General features: G+C 31.6%; 5 protein-coding genes across 5 annotated transcripts; 3 read left to right on the top strand and 2 right to left on the bottom strand.

The window, feature by feature from the left end:
• Positions 1-220: 220 nt before the first annotated feature.
• Positions 221-2,130, bottom strand: LOC107361486 (uncharacterized). The gene is made up of 6 exons (XM_089266384.1): positions 1,948-2,130; positions 1,748-1,807; positions 1,569-1,672; positions 1,205-1,490; positions 923-1,143; positions 221-771 (listed from the first exon to the last, which is right to left on the bottom strand). The coding sequence occupies exons 1-6, from the start codon at positions 2,033-2,035 to the stop codon at positions 403-405; spliced, it is 1,128 nt and encodes a 375-aa protein (XP_089122510.1). The 5' UTR covers positions 2,036-2,130; the 3' UTR covers positions 221-402.
• Positions 2,131-3,487: 1,357 nt separating this feature from the next.
• LOC107361726 (Rab interacting lysosomal protein like) lies at positions 3,488-4,311 on the top strand. The gene is made up of 5 exons (XM_015928596.3): positions 3,488-3,522; positions 3,581-3,655; positions 3,731-3,913; positions 3,997-4,033; positions 4,086-4,311. The coding sequence occupies exons 1-5, from the start codon at positions 3,498-3,500 to the stop codon at positions 4,096-4,098; spliced, it is 333 nt and encodes a 110-aa protein (XP_015784082.2). The 5' UTR covers positions 3,488-3,497; the 3' UTR covers positions 4,099-4,311.
• Rilpl (Rab interacting lysosomal protein like) lies at positions 4,291-10,042 on the top strand. The gene is made up of 4 exons (XM_089265948.1): positions 4,291-5,152; positions 6,818-6,948; positions 8,812-9,311; positions 9,682-10,042. Exons 1-4 carry the CDS (start codon positions 4,741-4,743, stop codon positions 9,719-9,721), a joined length of 1,083 nt encoding a protein of 360 aa, XP_089122074.1. The 5' UTR covers positions 4,291-4,740; the 3' UTR covers positions 9,722-10,042.
• An 812-nt stretch (positions 10,043-10,854) lies between these two features.
• LOC107361724 (choline kinase alpha) lies at positions 10,855-12,542 on the top strand. Its single transcript, XM_015928593.3, has 4 exons — positions 10,855-11,066; positions 11,146-11,389; positions 11,495-12,172; positions 12,251-12,542. The coding sequence occupies exons 1-4, from the start codon at positions 10,939-10,941 to the stop codon at positions 12,368-12,370; spliced, it is 1,170 nt and encodes a 389-aa protein (XP_015784079.2). The 5' UTR covers positions 10,855-10,938; the 3' UTR covers positions 12,371-12,542.
• On the bottom strand, positions 12,505-14,827 carry LOC107361723 (uncharacterized). The gene is made up of 7 exons (XM_015928592.2): positions 14,286-14,827; positions 14,142-14,222; positions 13,831-14,063; positions 13,612-13,779; positions 13,395-13,551; positions 13,102-13,331; positions 12,505-13,036 (listed from the first exon to the last, which is right to left on the bottom strand). Exons 1-7 carry the CDS (start codon positions 14,374-14,376, stop codon positions 12,686-12,688), a joined length of 1,311 nt encoding a protein of 436 aa, XP_015784078.2. The 5' UTR covers positions 14,377-14,827; the 3' UTR covers positions 12,505-12,685.
• Between the last annotated feature and the right edge of the window lie 466 nt (positions 14,828-15,293).

Here is a 15,293-nt window from a genome sequence, read left to right as displayed (position 1 = left end):
CTTCCTAGTCCACTATTAAACAAGAACAAAAATTTGTTAATTTCTAAATCATATTTTGCAGAATTATTAATTCTAATGAAATTTTTTCTCACTGATTTTGTTCAGTAATCAACATAAAAATTTAAGAAAATTAAAAGTGAGCAAAATAAGAAACACGAAAATTAGCATTATTTTACCAGCATATAAAATTTTAAGAAAGATCGTTCGAAATCATGGCGAACGAGGTACAATTTATTCACATTTCACAATTTGCCATTCTATTCATTCTGAAGCCTCTACAATTAAAAAAAGTTATCTACCGCTTCTTAATTTGATATGAAAGTTCCGTTTCTTTAATCACAGAGACGAACTTTTAGATACGACAATAGATAATATTCACGTGTGTGTGGTTTTCAATAATCACTACACATCAAAAATGTGTCTATGGGGATACGTAAGAAAAAAACGTTCCATGAAATCAAAGCCTCGGCAAATTTTCTGTCGTTTAGTGTACAACTGAGGCCAATCTGATTTGATTTCATGCCGATTCCAATTGCAGTAAAATTTGGTTGATCTTCCATTTCGTTCAAAATAATTCTGGACATAACTAGCAGTTCTTTGAAAGCCTCTACGACATCCGCGAGCATCAAATATAACCAGATTTGGTAAAATGTCAACCAATTGCTTGATATATTCAGTATTTAAGTAACAGTCTCTCAACGCAAGATGTTTGAGATTCGGATATTTCATAAGAGCTTTTTCTAGATCAATTCGTCTTTGGCTATCATGTTCCTATAAGTATAAAATTAATTAGTTTATGTGGACAAACAGACGACCCTTCCAGCCTGAAAAACCTAACATTCTTGATTGCAATCTTTAATTGATCGAATAAATTTGTGCATACCGAAAATATTTTCACATTTCGAATTAAATTGATACTTACAAAATATATCACTAAATCTTGCAAACATTCGTGTTTCAATGTTTCATCAACAAGCATGGTATCAGCTTTCAGGGTAATATGGGCACTTTGTAAATTCGGACATGAATCCATGAACTGGAAACCGTAAAAAATCCTATTACTATTAATCCTAATATTGAAAACATATGGGGACATTTCAACTACTTTGAGCTTTTCGAATACTGGACCATTGAGGAAACTGCCTGAGGATGTAAGATGGATTTTTATAAGTGAATATTTCTGAAAAAATATTTATGTAATCACCATTAAGGATCCTTTGTAGTCTTTCAAGATTTGGCAAATATTGTACGTCCTCTTTGAGATCATCTAGAGTATAGTCAAAAACACGCAATTGTTTCATACTGGAACAATTTCGTAGAATGCGTGGCTCACTACACTCGGTGGCTAGCATTTCGAGTTTATCACAACATTCTTCCATTGCTAAACGACATGAAGTGATCATTCCTTTCAAAGGCTCATGTTTTCTGACAAATGCCACAATATCGGAACAATATACTTTTTCTTGGAATCTATCAGAAAATTCAGCAACCTGAGTGGAAAAGATAAATAAGAAAATTAATATTCAATGAAAAATTAAAAAGAGATTTGATTAACAATATCAACTTACTATTAAATTTGGAAACAATGTGCTCAAACCGGCTACATCAATCAGATCTCTGTCTCTATAATAAACATAATCAGGTAAATAATCAGGTAAAGGAGTTCGATTCGCTGAAAATAAAAATTTCTTCGATTAGTAAATTGATCAAAATGTGAATAAACCTTCATGAAAATTTGAATTCTTACCTATAAAATATTTAACTTTTTTAGCTCGTTTAACAATTAAATGGCTCCATTTAACACAAACTAATAAAATTTGTATTGAATTACTAAGTGTTGATTTTCTCAATCATCATTCAATTGCCTTCAGAGCACATTACTTGACTTTACATTTAAAAAAAATCAAATACTAATGATTATGGGTCAAAAACATGATTCATGATTACCTTTAAAACAGACTATTAAATGATACAGGTTATCGAATTGGTCAAAAATGGCGAGCAAACAATCGTCGGGAAGTTCATTTATCAACATTTTAAAATGAGTATTAATAACTAAAGATTTCACTTGGATCTGGTGATTTTGAACAAAAGGGTAAAAGACAAAGAGTAAGTTGTACTTGTAAAGTGATCTCTATCTTAAGCTATTCTTTCTCAGTCGACCGGCTGTATACCAGCCTACGGCTTTTAACAGGCGCCGTGTGTCACTAGTTACTTGAGAGGGCGACCTCTCAAGTGCTGGGCTTAAGTTCCCTTCAAACGGCAATAGTTACTAGGCAACTTAAGGCTAGAAAAAGAGACCTTCTTCTCTGTCCGATTCTACTGTTTCTGTACAATTGTGAATAAAAGTTGGAAATGAAAATGTTTTGTATTCGAACTCAACTTCTGTGACAAACAGTTTGATAAATTGTAAAATTCAAACCAAAAAATGTATAGAAAGGAAAATAACTTTCAATTCCTTATCAACCGACCTGGGTCTAGTACTGATAACACATTCTCTGAAAGCATACTGCGACGTTCTTGGCTGTGGACAATACAATCCAACCGCATAAACACATTTTCAATCAAATCTTCACCTTTTGTTTTTTGTACCACTAACGTTATGTATTCAAATGTCAAACTTTTAATAAAAGAGTATTGACAAGAGTTAATCAGAGTTATTATGTCTAGCTTCACTCATCATTTGGCTGTTTCAATCATTGATTAGCTTGCTCTAGAAATGATTAAAAACATAAGTTTTTGAAAGCTGCGAATTTTCACCATTATTGAAAATGATAAAATCTTGGAATTGAATTAAGAATCAAAATGATTTTTTGTTATTGTCACCTCAAAGCTATCATTTTTCTTGTATCATATACTGAAGATCATTTAATGTATTAATAAATTCACTCATGAGCTTTAATTGATTGAATTAAGGATTTCAGTTGAAACTATCAAAAAGTTCTATTCCTAACTGGAAGAGACTTGAATATGAGTTATGACTTGAAGAGAAATCTCTTTATGTGGTCTGATCACGATAGAATGTACAATAAGTTAAACTAAACTGACATTTTCTTTGTCGAATGGCCTTAGTAGGAATATCCTTTTGTTGGCCTCTTTTATTACCGAGAAATCGACCTTCAAAAGGAGATATATTTCATTGAAATGCCTGGTACAATATTTTGTGATTTTGGGAATGAATTGTCATTAATTCAATGACAATAATTGAGACACAAGACTGACTGCACATAATTAATCAATGACGCAGAATGAAAAGTAATGTTCAAACAGTTGCGATTATAACAATCATTTTATTATTGAGTGGCTCAGTCCCAATTACAATTGAATATAATCTAAAAAGTGATTTCTTGGCATTAAACAGACTAAATATTGTAACAATAGCGAAAAGTTTGATTAATTGAAGTGATTCTGGTTGATTCCACGAAATAACACATTTACATTCTATCGATTTGATTGAGTTGAGTTGACTAGTGAACTAGTTTTGATTCAAATCGACGATGAAGCAGTTAATTTATTTCATTGGTATGATTGAAATTTCCACTAATTTTTGCTTTTAAATTTTAATTCATTCCTTTTACAGTTTTGGTTTTTCTTATTTTACAATTAACTGATTCTATTAATGGACAATTCTTTCCATTTCCAAACAACAATTTTGGTGAGTAAAAACGATGCATGATAGAGATGAAACAATTCAAATCTAAAATGAATTTCCCATTGGTTTCTCTTCAAGTACAATGTAGTCCATTAGCTGCACCAGCTAACGGAGGATTCGCATCAATGTGTTCAACTACGCCTGGAGGTACATGTACTTTTGCGTGTGCCACTGGTTACACTTTAACTGGATCGGCAACCATAACATGCTTACCGAATGGAGCCTGGTCAGCGGCAGTTCCAACTTGCGCAGCTTCAAATAGTAAATATATCTCTTAACTAAATCGACTTTAAATCATTTAATTCGCAAATGCACTCAAGATAATTTAAATTTATCTCCTTTAGGAGTGATTGGGTATCTTTACGTTCCTAATCGTTATTGGTGAGTTTTAATTTGTTAAAATCAATGAATATTCACTGTCCATTCTTTTCAGGTACAGGGGATAATTTTAAACACTAATTACGGATCTGGTTACATGTTTTGGCATTTTTTGGTTAAACAATTTTAAATATTCAATTCAATGTGAGAGTTTATATCTTAATTTACCAACAGATGGCGGTGGTTAATGTTTACAGTCACCATAGTTACTGGTTATGCCTGGTATAACCGCTGGTAAAATGTAAAATACAAGTGAAAATAAACATAAACAGTCATGCAAACTAATGACTTCAATTCATTAACTTATTTTGATTCATTCGTGATGATTTACCTTTATCAGCTTGAACTGGACAAGGAGTTATGAAATTTTTTGGCTCAATCAGTCCTTTAAGAATTTCTATAGCGACACTCAAGTAACAACGGTGCTGCAATAGTGAATATTTTTTCGTTCTGTCTTTTCTTATTTTATAATGTGTATTTAACTGGTTATTGATTTGTTTAAATTCTATCCTCTTTCTGTATCATCTTTCATCACTATTCCTCATTGTCTTTCATCTGTTAATGCAAATATTTTTATTACCGATTCTTAACCACCCTTATCTTATGATCCTGTTAATCAATTGCCTGTATAAAAGCAACGAGTGAAAATAGGTATTATTGTTATTTTTAAATTCAGTCATATTTAAATTTAATTATCACCGGTCCTACAAATGTTGAAACATCGAGTTATGGACAAGTACAAGGAAGAAATGTCAGTGGAAGATGTTTACGAATTGGCTTCTGAAATTGGCAAAGAATTCGAGAAAATAATTGATATCCATGGGAGTGGTAATGTGGACTCGCTGATGAGTAAAGTAATTTACATACTACAACATTTAGAGATGTGTTGCCTGAAACGAGATGAGATTACCGTTGAATTGAAATCCTTTCTCAATCGTATCTACCATTTGGAAAAAGAAAGAAGTGAGCGAGCTGAGAATCGAATGAAATTAGATAAAGAATTGGAACAGATCGAAGATAACTGGAGAAAGGAAAACAATGAATTGACAAATAAAGTACGCAAATTACAATTAGAAAACCAAAGGTTACAAGCTTCTATTGCCATGTACTCTTCTCTTCAAGGTTTGTAATCAAAGACTTATATGTAAAGTGTAAAATAACCAAAAACATTCAGAAGGCCATTTATTGTAGCGCGATGTGATCCTAACTAGCGAAAATTACCTTCAGAGTAGCGCAGCTTTATCTTTCCTCTATTTGTGAAGAGTCTTGAAAGTTTCAATTCTCAGTTCAGTCCAACAAGTTAAAATGTTTTTGCCTCTAAGCTAATCTCAACCTAACCCCAAGTCAAACATGATTTACAGTTAAGTACCAGTTTGTCACTGTTGATGCTGATTTGATAGAGAATCATCTGACTCTCTGAATTAAACAAAATCTTCCGGTTATAGTAACTTTTTCAAATGTATATCATCGTGCGATTATACTCTTAACATAATTTGATCAACCCTGTGTTTAATTACTATCAATGTCTCTTGAAACATGTGATCTTGACTGGAATTGTATTCCTAATGAAACTCACATGAAAGCTGACAAAATCTCTGACATAATTTACCTTCCAAGTTTAGGTCTACTAATTTTAAGATAAATTGATATCAAACCTGTAAATATCGATTTATATCGTCAGCCATTATTGAACAGTTAAAGCTTTATGTGAGTTTAATTTCACCTTTCCATCCTCACTTGAGATAAATCGATTACTTCATTCTGTTCATCATTTGCTATGAATTTCATGTCCTTTTATTTTTATTTATCAACTGAGTAATTTTATGAAAATCTTCAACCTTTCACCTATTAAGCCTTCATTTCATCATTTAATGAGCAAAAAAGCAGTTTAAAAAGTAAAGACTCACCATAAGTCTCACTAATACGTAATGATATGAATAATGTCAAACAGTCAACATACTCTAATTAGATGAATGTCCATTATGTTTTTGTTTGCATAAAAACTTGTATGCATTAACACTTTCCTGATTGATTGGTCAACTTTTATTGTAGCTAAGTGTCTCACTATTAACGTAAGCAATTATAATTTTCATTGACCAATCACCTAAAGAAAAATTTTCAAGTTCAGTTCAATGACATCAGTTCAGTTTGATTTAACTCTATTTTTTATGTAAACATTGAAATGCACTAATTTAATAACATGAAGCGCTTATTATCCAAAGGGTTAATCACATTAGAACTAATTTTATTTCCTGATGATTTTGTGTTTGACAATTTAGAATCATTATTCTGTTCGTGCGACAATTTCAATTTGTTGTTTCAATCCATTTTCATCCATCTTGATGCCATTGTTTCAAGTTAATTACAATTTTTCTGTTTTATTTCACTTTAATTGATCGTTTCAAGAAATCTTTTACTGTAACAATAGGTTCTATCAATTTTACAAATGTTTTCTTATTTTTCATTCCACCTGACATGAATCTTCAACAAGAACAAAAATATTAACCAAACCTTGAATGGTTACAAATGTTCATCTTAAAATTCAGGGTATTGTTCAGTTTAATATTGAATAACTTGATAACCTTGAATTTGTTGATAAATATTTGATATCAAGTAATGAATAATGTTGCAAATTCAATTGTAAAACTTGGTTACTATTTTGAGATGAAAATGTTTACAAATGTTTCTGGTTCTCCCTCAATTTTTCATGAAAATAGCATAAGAATCATCCGATTCAATTTATCTGATTGAAGTAATTTAATTTAATTTATCCTCTAACATTCCCAGGTTTCATCTCTGTTGGAGAATCAAATGATGCTGAAGAGAAAAGGATTAGTGAATCTCAAATTAATCAATTGCGAATCCAATGTGAAAATCAACAAAAGGAATTGGCTTCCAAAGACGAACAAATTGAAAAAGTAATTATTAATTTGATTCAATTTTTCCAGCTTATCTCATCAAATTACACGTGGATTCAATTTTGAAAGGACGATTACGCCAAGTAAACATCCATTTGATTGAGTAATTTGAAAATTTGAAAAAGTAACTCAATTAACTCGCAATTGCTTCCATTGAACAAAATGGTTTGTTGAAAGCAAACAAAATTACAGATGATAAACAAATCAAAAACTAACTTCTCCCACTATTTCAATCCATTGCCAGTTGAAGTAAACTTAAAATTAAGTCTTTACATGGTTCAACGATAATGTAAAACAATAATGACTGAAACATTGTAAATGTTTCAACATTATTGGATTACTTGAGAGGTAAATTTCTTGATTCATGTATTCAAACATGCATTTGCTTTCAATTATTTTTCATTTTTTCTGTTTACGCCATTTACTTTGTTCAATTGTTTACTGTAATTGACATAGACTCTGCTTGAGACTTGAACGTGACTGAACAACCTGAAGGAAACATTTAAACAGTCAACTCATTCTGACCATTTGTGACTCTCTTTTCAAGATGTTTTCCCATGAGAAGCAGTTTTCTCGGTTAATTATCGAATTTTGTTTCCATAAAAAAATTGTTTACAACTTTAAACTCGAATCATTGCAGTAATCAAATTCAATGTGGTCTTATTGATTCCCTAAAACTCGATAAAATGGCTTGCTAAGTAAATGGATAATCCGTGAATAACTTGATTCTCTGTCAATCTAATTGCCTGTATGATCGATTGCTTTACCTCTCTATTTCAACTGATTGATCTTTGTTTTGTTCATGTCAACATTTCTCTCTGCTCAGATTAGTTTCATAATCTGGTAAAACAGTGAACCTGATTAACAAAAACAGCCTGACTACCCTTATCTCAATGTTATTGTCACTTTAATTCTTCACCTTACTTAATGTCACATGTTAGTAATTTTTGATGAACTTTTAATTCTGTTCTTATTCCCATGAATTATTCATTTCACCATCAGATGCTTAAATCACTTCATTTCTAAATGTGTTCCCATTCAAGTTGCATTTCCTGAAACCTTCAATATTTGGGTTAACCAACTCGCTGCCATCTTTATGCTAATATAATTTGGTAACTTTATTAATTGATAAATCAACAAGTAATTGACTTAATTAAATGATTTTTTCTCAAGGGATGTATTATATTATAATTTATAATATTATCTCATAAATCTATGTTGATATGCTGTTAGTTTGAGTTCATTTTGCTTTTATTGATTCGTTAATGTTTCATGAATTATATCAAGACAATTGATCATTCAATCTCATAAAACCTTCATCTTCTGTTTCTATGAAATTGTGTGATAAAATTATATCACTATTCTTGTGCCTCACTTTAATCAAATGAGATTTTTCCCTCTTCCTAATTAATCCATTTCTTTCCTATTGAATTCACTGAATAAAAAGGAAATTTAAATTGTCAGAAAATTTGTGAATTTGCTGTAATTAATGCCATTGCTGTCTTTTGATTGATTTGACATTTAAAAATATTATTTCAATTTATGTGGCAAAAATAAAAATACAAACCTTTTATTGGCAATGCCCAGCCATGTTCAGTATCCATTGGGATAATATTTTGAATTAGCGCATGATTAAAATTGTAAGCTTTATTTCGTTGATCATTTGAATGATTAGTATAAATAAATTTTCACATTAATTCAATTGAAGTTTTGGGTGTAACACTGTAATTGATTGTCTTTTTAAACAAAGGCTCACCTTGAATAGTCTCTAAACCAGACAGTTCCAACATATCCTGTTGATACTCTATCAACTCACATAATAGTTAATTCATGATATTAATGTTTTGTCTTCTTTTATGACAGTTACATGAACAAATTGAAGAATGCCATCAACGAACTCGCGAAGTTAAAAAGAAGCTTAAAAACCTGGAAAACAGTTGTGTTGAAATCTTGGATGAAAACTTGGGACCTGAAGTAAAGTGCGATGAAGACTCCAAGAGTGACTTACAGGACGACAAATGCTCTAATAGTCAAGATAAATCACCAGAAAGGCAACCAAATAACAGTAACCCGGAATCTCCGCAGAGACTTTCTGAGAAACAGCGACAAGAAATGGTTAAATCTCGATTCTCTTTCGCCGAATTACGAGAAATCATATTGGAAAAGAATCGTCTACGAAGTAGAGTCCAAAAGCTAGAAGAAAGTTTGGCCTCATGTAGATGTCGAAGTCCTCTTAAAATTCGTTCAGTTACCAGTTCACCAAGAAAAACAGTACAAGTGGATCTTCCCGTTCAAGGTCCTATCAACAAAGAACCTGAAGAAAAACTTTACCCATGGAAAAGACCTTCCAAAATTGTCAAATTGTACGTTTACATACTCTCATTATTTCTGCCATGAAATGAAATTGAGAAGTAAAAAAGATTCAAGACGATAAATCAAGCTACTTTCAGTTTCATGTCGACAAGAAAGATTAAGAGAATGCGGTCAAAAGATGCGCAAAAATCGAAAGAACGAAAGACCATTTGATTGTTACTTTATTTAATTGTTTATTCATATTTTTGAATTTAGCTTGTGCCTTGTTCATTTGATCTCAGATTCTCTGATTTATGTTTCGTGTCTCTTAATAATTTTTACACGAAACTGTCCGCATTTTTTGACCATTTCACATTAACTGAAAAATAACAATTATTTATTGATATCTTTTTCATTGTCTTCCATTTTCTGTACTTACAGTTTTCCCTCTTTTACCTGGGGTAATTTACGACTCGCCTGAGATTGATTACTGTCCCAATTAACACCACAACTAACCATGACAGAGCAAAACACTCATTTCTCATGTGATCCCATCAAATAGTAAATTAAGCACCATTGAATCTTCCAACAATCTTCATCTTCTTCTTTTGTGTTTTTTAACAAAATTCATCTGTTTATCAAGCTAAACATTCCCAAAGTATTATCACAACCATCAACTAATTATCTTCATATTAATTACACACATTTGCTGGAGTCTAATTGCAGCTAACATCAATTCATTTAAACCACTGAACAATCGCATCGAGCGCAATCAACTATTAAACTCATCACTATGCTTAAATTGAGTTTTACCTTTTATTTGGTCACAAGAAATTTTTTACTCATCATTTAGTTGCTTGTTGAAGTGTCAAACTACTCGTTACTAGAACAATTTGGTCAATTAATTGCTTATGATTGTGATCCATTTGAACCCACCAAGAGATTTTTTTGAATTTTATAGTTTTACATTGAGTTAATTTAGTAGATTTATCAAAGACAATTTGTAATTTCATTTCATGTCCCTTTTTCATCGCGTAATTGAATCGATTCATTAAATTAATTTTTTGGCTTACAAAAAGTTTGTTTTTCAATTACTTTTAATCGTTCATCAATTTTTACTGTATCGTCCTGGAAGTAACAATGTCATGATTTGTTGGTGAGATTAAAAACCAACTTTTAATCTCTAAACTATTTTATTTGCTGCTTTTGAATCCATTTTACAATCTATTGAGTATCTAAGTTTTGCGTAAGGACGATTGCACTGATTTTGGTTTGGTTAAGGTCAACTGATCTTGTAGTCATCTTGAAACCCTGTTGGATCCCCCGAAGCAATGGAGCTTGCTTGAGCCTTGAAGAAAGTTGTTTCAAGTCTCAACTAGTATTTGCTTTCTGCTCATCAGGTTCAAATTACAGAGTCAATTTGATTGTTGATAACCTACAATCAAAACATTTCCACCATTTATTATCAATTTAGTGTTAATCTTTCAAGTATCAAAATCATTGTTTAATCATTTGACGTTTTTACATTAGTTTTTATCTAGTCTTGTGAAGAGGCTGATCGATCGTTGGCCAATTATATAACGATAACTCTTTTCAATTGCCTTTCTCTGTTGACTTGAAAACCATTTCACGCCACATTCAGTCTTCAAGTTTTGGTTATTCTGTTCATTTTAGCAATAATTTGTAAATCTTTTGAAAATGCCACTTGATGATCTTTTCATACAAAAACCTGAGGATTCAAGTAACTGTAGTAAACTATGTGCTGAATACATTGGAGGACCATGGATTAATCTGAAAGACTCGGAATTTGAATGTAAATTAGTACCGTAAGCTTAAGTTTTTTAAAATATTTTACTTTGTTTTTGATTCTATTGTTATTGTGATAATCTTGTTTCTGATCAACAGAGGAGGATTATGTAATCGTGTATTTGTTTGCCAGAATAAAAAACTGACTGGCAAAGGAACCACCAAAATGCCTGAAAAAGTATTGGTTCGTACTTATGGAAGTGATTTTGTGGGCAGAAGAGGTGACATGGTTAACGTTGATGATGCAGCTTTACCTTTAATCCAAGAGATACTCTGGGAAAAAGGTTTGGGTCCCAAATTATTTGGTGTTTTTGATGGAGGAAGAATTGAAGAGTTCATTGAAGTAAGCAGCCTTTTATATGGTTTAATCAATTTAGATTGAATATAATTAAAAGCCGTTAGAAAACATATTTATAAACTAACTCTATTTAAACTCTTTTTTTATTAGCATGATAACATTGATCCTAAGGAGCGCCAAGAAATGAAATACCTGAACGAAATAATGAAAAAGATCGCTTTGGTCCATTCTCTTGAAATGCCTATATCCAAGAAGCCTTATGGTGTCTTCAATTTGGTTAAAAAATGGTTTCAAGATGGACGTGATAACAATGAATTACTGTTCAAACCAGGTTCAGTTGAACCTGAGTTGGAAAAATATCGTGAAGAATTGGCTTCTTTTGATTGGGCCAAGGAGATGGATTGGTTCGAGAAGTGTTTACCTTTAGTAAACTCGCGTCCAGTCTTCAATCATAATGACATTCAATATGCAAACATATTTTTACGTCGAGATGGAAAAACTTTGGAAGAAAAGATATTTATTTTTGATTATGAAAACTGTTCATATGGTTTCCGAGGTTATGATTTATCCTTTTTCCTTTACGCCAAATCAGTCGACTTTTTTGTTCCTGAATTTTGGAAGAATGTCTTTTGGCCTGAACAATCAGATGTATGCCATTTACTTTCCTTATATTTGACGAGCCATTTAAAAAATTTGCCAACCATTGATCCTGAAGTAGACACACTTGAACATCTGTGCATGGAAGTCGATTTCTTTTTGTTACTCGTTCTTCTCTTAAGACTTTGTGTTTGTTACAAAAAATTATCTAATACCTTTCAAGAAGTTCTGGTAAGATTTAATTCAACTAAAAACTATTTAATTAACTAGAATCAAATTTACTAACTCTTTGTTAATCTTTTTCATTAGCATTACAGTAACACAGAAATAGCTCGATACAATGAAAGGAAGAAAATCCTGCTTCAAAAATATCCTATTTTGGCTGAAACAAATGGAAATGTCCAGAACGGAAAAGATAACTCCGATTAATTCAACTCACCTTGATAATGAAAGGCTTGCATAGCGATTGTGATTTAATCACGAAAAGTGTAAATCAAATTACGGTCTTCATTGCGTTGTTTTTGAATCATAAAAAGTTGTTTTCATGTTAAAAGTAAATTATATTTTGACACTCGATAAAACTTTTATTTTCACGATTCAAGAGAGTGAAGTTAATCTGAAATCATGTGATAAAAAATAATGAAAATCAGATGAGCTGTAAATGGCCCAAAAATATTGAATGATCAAATACTTAATCAAAACATTCGTTGTTTGCTGAATTAAATTTAGTTCTGGTATGAGGTTTCATTTGTCATGCACCTTGTAATAATATTTAGGTTTATCTCCACAGCTCAATTCAAGAACAGGACCTTCATAAGCTTCGTAGTTAGTTCTATAACCAGCTCTGTAAGGTGGGTCAATACCGATATTGGATGGTCTTTGAGGCAAGGGTCGTGTATTCAACCAAAAATCATTATGCGTTGCTTTTATGTCGATTTTACTCGGAGGAACACAATCAGATATGTCCAAAAATCTTAAACTTGGACTTGCATCTATTATACGTTGTATTAATTGATTGGTCAAAGTAGTTCCAATAATCGTGATTTTTTTTAGTTTAGAAAAATTTCTTAAATCAATTTTCTCAAGTTGTCCAGCCTGCAAATAGAGATAAAAAATCAGATGAGTTTAGCTGATCAAACAAAAGGACTACTAATTTTTACCGGATTGTCATCCAAGATGAGATGTTCGACACTGTTCACATGCTGTTCTAGTACTTCTGCAATGAACGTTGGTGTCGCTGAATTGATACAATTCCATACCCAAAGTGTTCGAATTTTCCCACATTTAGATGTTATTTGAAGCAATTTGCTTTTGTCGGAAACACTACCGAAAGTAATGCGTAAAGTTTCCAGTGATGGAAAACCATGGTAATTTTCGGAAATAAATTGATCTAAAAAAGAAAAAATCAGAATTTCAGATAAAATTTGATTGATGTAAGAGATTATCATTTTACCTTCATCATCAAATTCATTAATATATATGTCTTTCAAATGCGGGAATTTTTGACTGATCAAACAAAGGGTATCGTATTTCATAGGACAGGCTGCAATTTTCTCTAGATTTTCTTTTCCACCTGCTTCTGATAATTTAGTCCAACTATCTGCATCAAACTGGTGAATAATTTCATGATTCTAATTAAAACTATTTATTCAATCAAATGTTTTGCTTACGGGACAATTTTCGAATGAAAGGGTAGATAGATGTCGACAAGCAGGAGCCAGGTCCGAATCAACTTCAGGGCAACAAATTAATTCCAACTCCTTAATATGAGGGGCATTTTTAATTGCAAGTGATAAGCCTGTATCACTTATTTCATGGCAGGATTGTAAAGAAAGGGACTAGAGACAAAAGTTAAATAAAGAAGGTAAAACATGCATTTTCGATCATACCCGCAATTTGGGACAGTTTTTGACAATCGCGTTCAAAACTTCATCTTCCATTAAAGTGTCAATGAAGTTCAACTTTTCCAGTGAAAGAAATAGTTTGCCAATAACATCATAATGGCTTGGTACATCTTCAATAGTGGCTGGATTAGCAAATTTATTAACTGGTTCAACTGAGAGCTCTTTTATTCTGGGATGCCGCTTAGCAATAGCAGATGCATACTCAAGGAATGACTCCGCTGGAAATAAACAAGATGACAAACAACTGATCAATATGAAGATCTAGAAAAATAGAGATTTTTAGTCGAATTACTTACGGCTTGTAATGTATTGAGTCATTGTATACTTTTCTCGTCGGGACCAATAACGGAGAATAAGTTGATTCCATTGTTGGCAAACTGATAGTGCAAAAATTAAAAACAAAAGTAATTATTTTGAGCATAATGAATGGTCCAACTTACCAAGACGAAGATCAGCAGTTTGCCTGATCGTTTTAATATGAGAAAAAATCTGAATCAGTATGCAAACAGGCAAATCTGATATTGAAGTCATGAAGGTTATAAATGTGGAGATTCCAAATCAAAAGATAAAAATGGTAAAAATGGGCAAATTTTAGTGATGATGATATTTTTTGGTAGTCGTAGAAATGATTAGTAGTGTGCAGCAGATTGGATAAGTGATGTCTTGTGGTGCGACTATGAAACTCATGAGTATTGTTTTCCATTTGTTCTGTCAATCAAAAATGGGATAATAAAATAATTGATACCACCAATCATAATGAAAGAGGATGTTCAGAAAGCATTTGTTAAAATAAAGATGTTATTAATTTTCAGATTAATCTTTTCAGATAAACAGCAGAACGAAAATTTCAAAATAAATTCAAAAATACAATAATGGAAACGATAGATTATGGAGGGATAAAGATGTGATTACATAATAAATGAAAAATCTCTGTAAATGATGCACAAGGTCAAAAAACACAGGTTGAATCAACTAAACAATTACATTAAATCATTGACAAAGAGGAGCCAAGTTATTTTTTATAATTTTCACAATTCTCTTAATTTTCTTTTTACTCACTTTAAAGCTGATCGGTATTGAGAAAAATCAACCGAATAATACCGAAACAGTAAAAGATATCGATACCCAAAAAATACCGATTATTCAAGTTATCGAGACAGAAATCAAAATTTATTAACGTTTAACGAAAAAAACCAGGCAATTAGCTCCAGAAGATGACATTTTAACAATCAGCCAAACAAATTTTGGCTTGAGCCTAGTGGCTACTCAAGAAACTTAAAATTTACGATTCAAATTTTATAATTAACTTTGTTATTCCCTTAATTAAAAGAATAGGAATCCCATAGGCTTATCAAACTCAAGTCTCGTCTAAAGTTCAGTTTTAATTTCTTTTTCCTTACCCAAGTGCATTAGTATCCATTAGGATTGGAATACCGAAACCGCCAGCA

The sequence above is a fragment of the Tetranychus urticae genome, chromosome 1 (genome assembly GCF_039701765.1).
Source record: "Tetranychus urticae isolate SD_2017Ah chromosome 1, NJAU_TeUrti_SD_1.0, whole genome shotgun sequence".
Taxonomy (NCBI): Eukaryota; Metazoa; Arthropoda; class Arachnida; order Trombidiformes; family Tetranychidae; genus Tetranychus; species Tetranychus urticae.
The sequence above is the reverse complement of the archived record's forward strand: the minus strand, read 5'-3'. Positions and strand labels throughout refer to the sequence as shown.

Bases quoted from the DNA above. Each gene is read 5' to 3' on its own strand.
- LOC107361726 (XM_015928596.3), top strand. From the start codon at position 3,498: ATGAAGCAGTTAATTTATTTCATTG. The intron at 3,523-3,580 runs GTATGATTGAAA...TTCCTTTTACAG, and splicing joins GCAGTTAATTTATTTCATTG to TTTTGGTTTTTCTTATTTTA. The intron at 3,656-3,730 runs GTGAGTAAAAAC...TTTCTCTTCAAG, and splicing joins ATTTCCAAACAACAATTTTG to TACAATGTAGTCCATTAGCT.
- LOC107361486 (XM_089266384.1), bottom strand. From the start codon at position 2,035: ATGTTGATAAATGAACTTCCCGACGATTGTTTGCTCGCCATTTTTGAC. The intron at 1,673-1,747 runs GTAAGAATTCAA...TTTTATTTTCAG, and splicing joins AAAAGTTAAATATTTTATAG to CGAATCGAACTCCTTTACCT. The intron at 1,491-1,568 runs GTAAGTTGATAT...TTTTCCACTCAG, and splicing joins CATTGTTTCCAAATTTAATA to GTTGCTGAATTTTCTGATAG.
- Rilpl (XM_089265948.1), top strand. From the start codon at position 4,741: ATGTTGAAACATCGAGTTATGGACAAGTACAAGGAAGAAATGTCAGTG. The intron at 6,949-8,811 runs GTAATTATTAAT...CTTTTATGACAG, and splicing joins AAGACGAACAAATTGAAAAA to TTACATGAACAAATTGAAGA. The intron at 9,312-9,681 runs GTACGTTTACAT...CTGTACTTACAG, and splicing joins CCTTCCAAAATTGTCAAATT to TTTTCCCTCTTTTACCTGGG.
- LOC107361724 (XM_015928593.3), top strand. From the start codon at position 10,939: ATGCCACTTGATGATCTTTTCATACAAAAACCTGAGGATTCAAGTAAC. The intron at 11,067-11,145 runs GTAAGCTTAAGT...TCTGATCAACAG, and splicing joins TTTGAATGTAAATTAGTACC to AGGAGGATTATGTAATCGTG. The intron at 12,173-12,250 runs GTAAGATTTAAT...CTTTTTCATTAG, and splicing joins ATACCTTTCAAGAAGTTCTG to CATTACAGTAACACAGAAAT.
- LOC107361723 (XM_015928592.2), bottom strand. From the start codon at position 14,376: ATGACTTCAATATCAGATTTGCCTGTTTGCATACTGATTCAGATTTTT. The intron at 14,223-14,285 runs GTAAGTTGGACC...TTGCACTATCAG, and splicing joins AACTGCTGATCTTCGTCTTG to TTTGCCAACAATGGAATCAA. The intron at 13,780-13,830 runs GTATGATCGAAA...TTTTGTCTCTAG, and splicing joins AAAACTGTCCCAAATTGCGG to TCCCTTTCTTTACAATCCTG.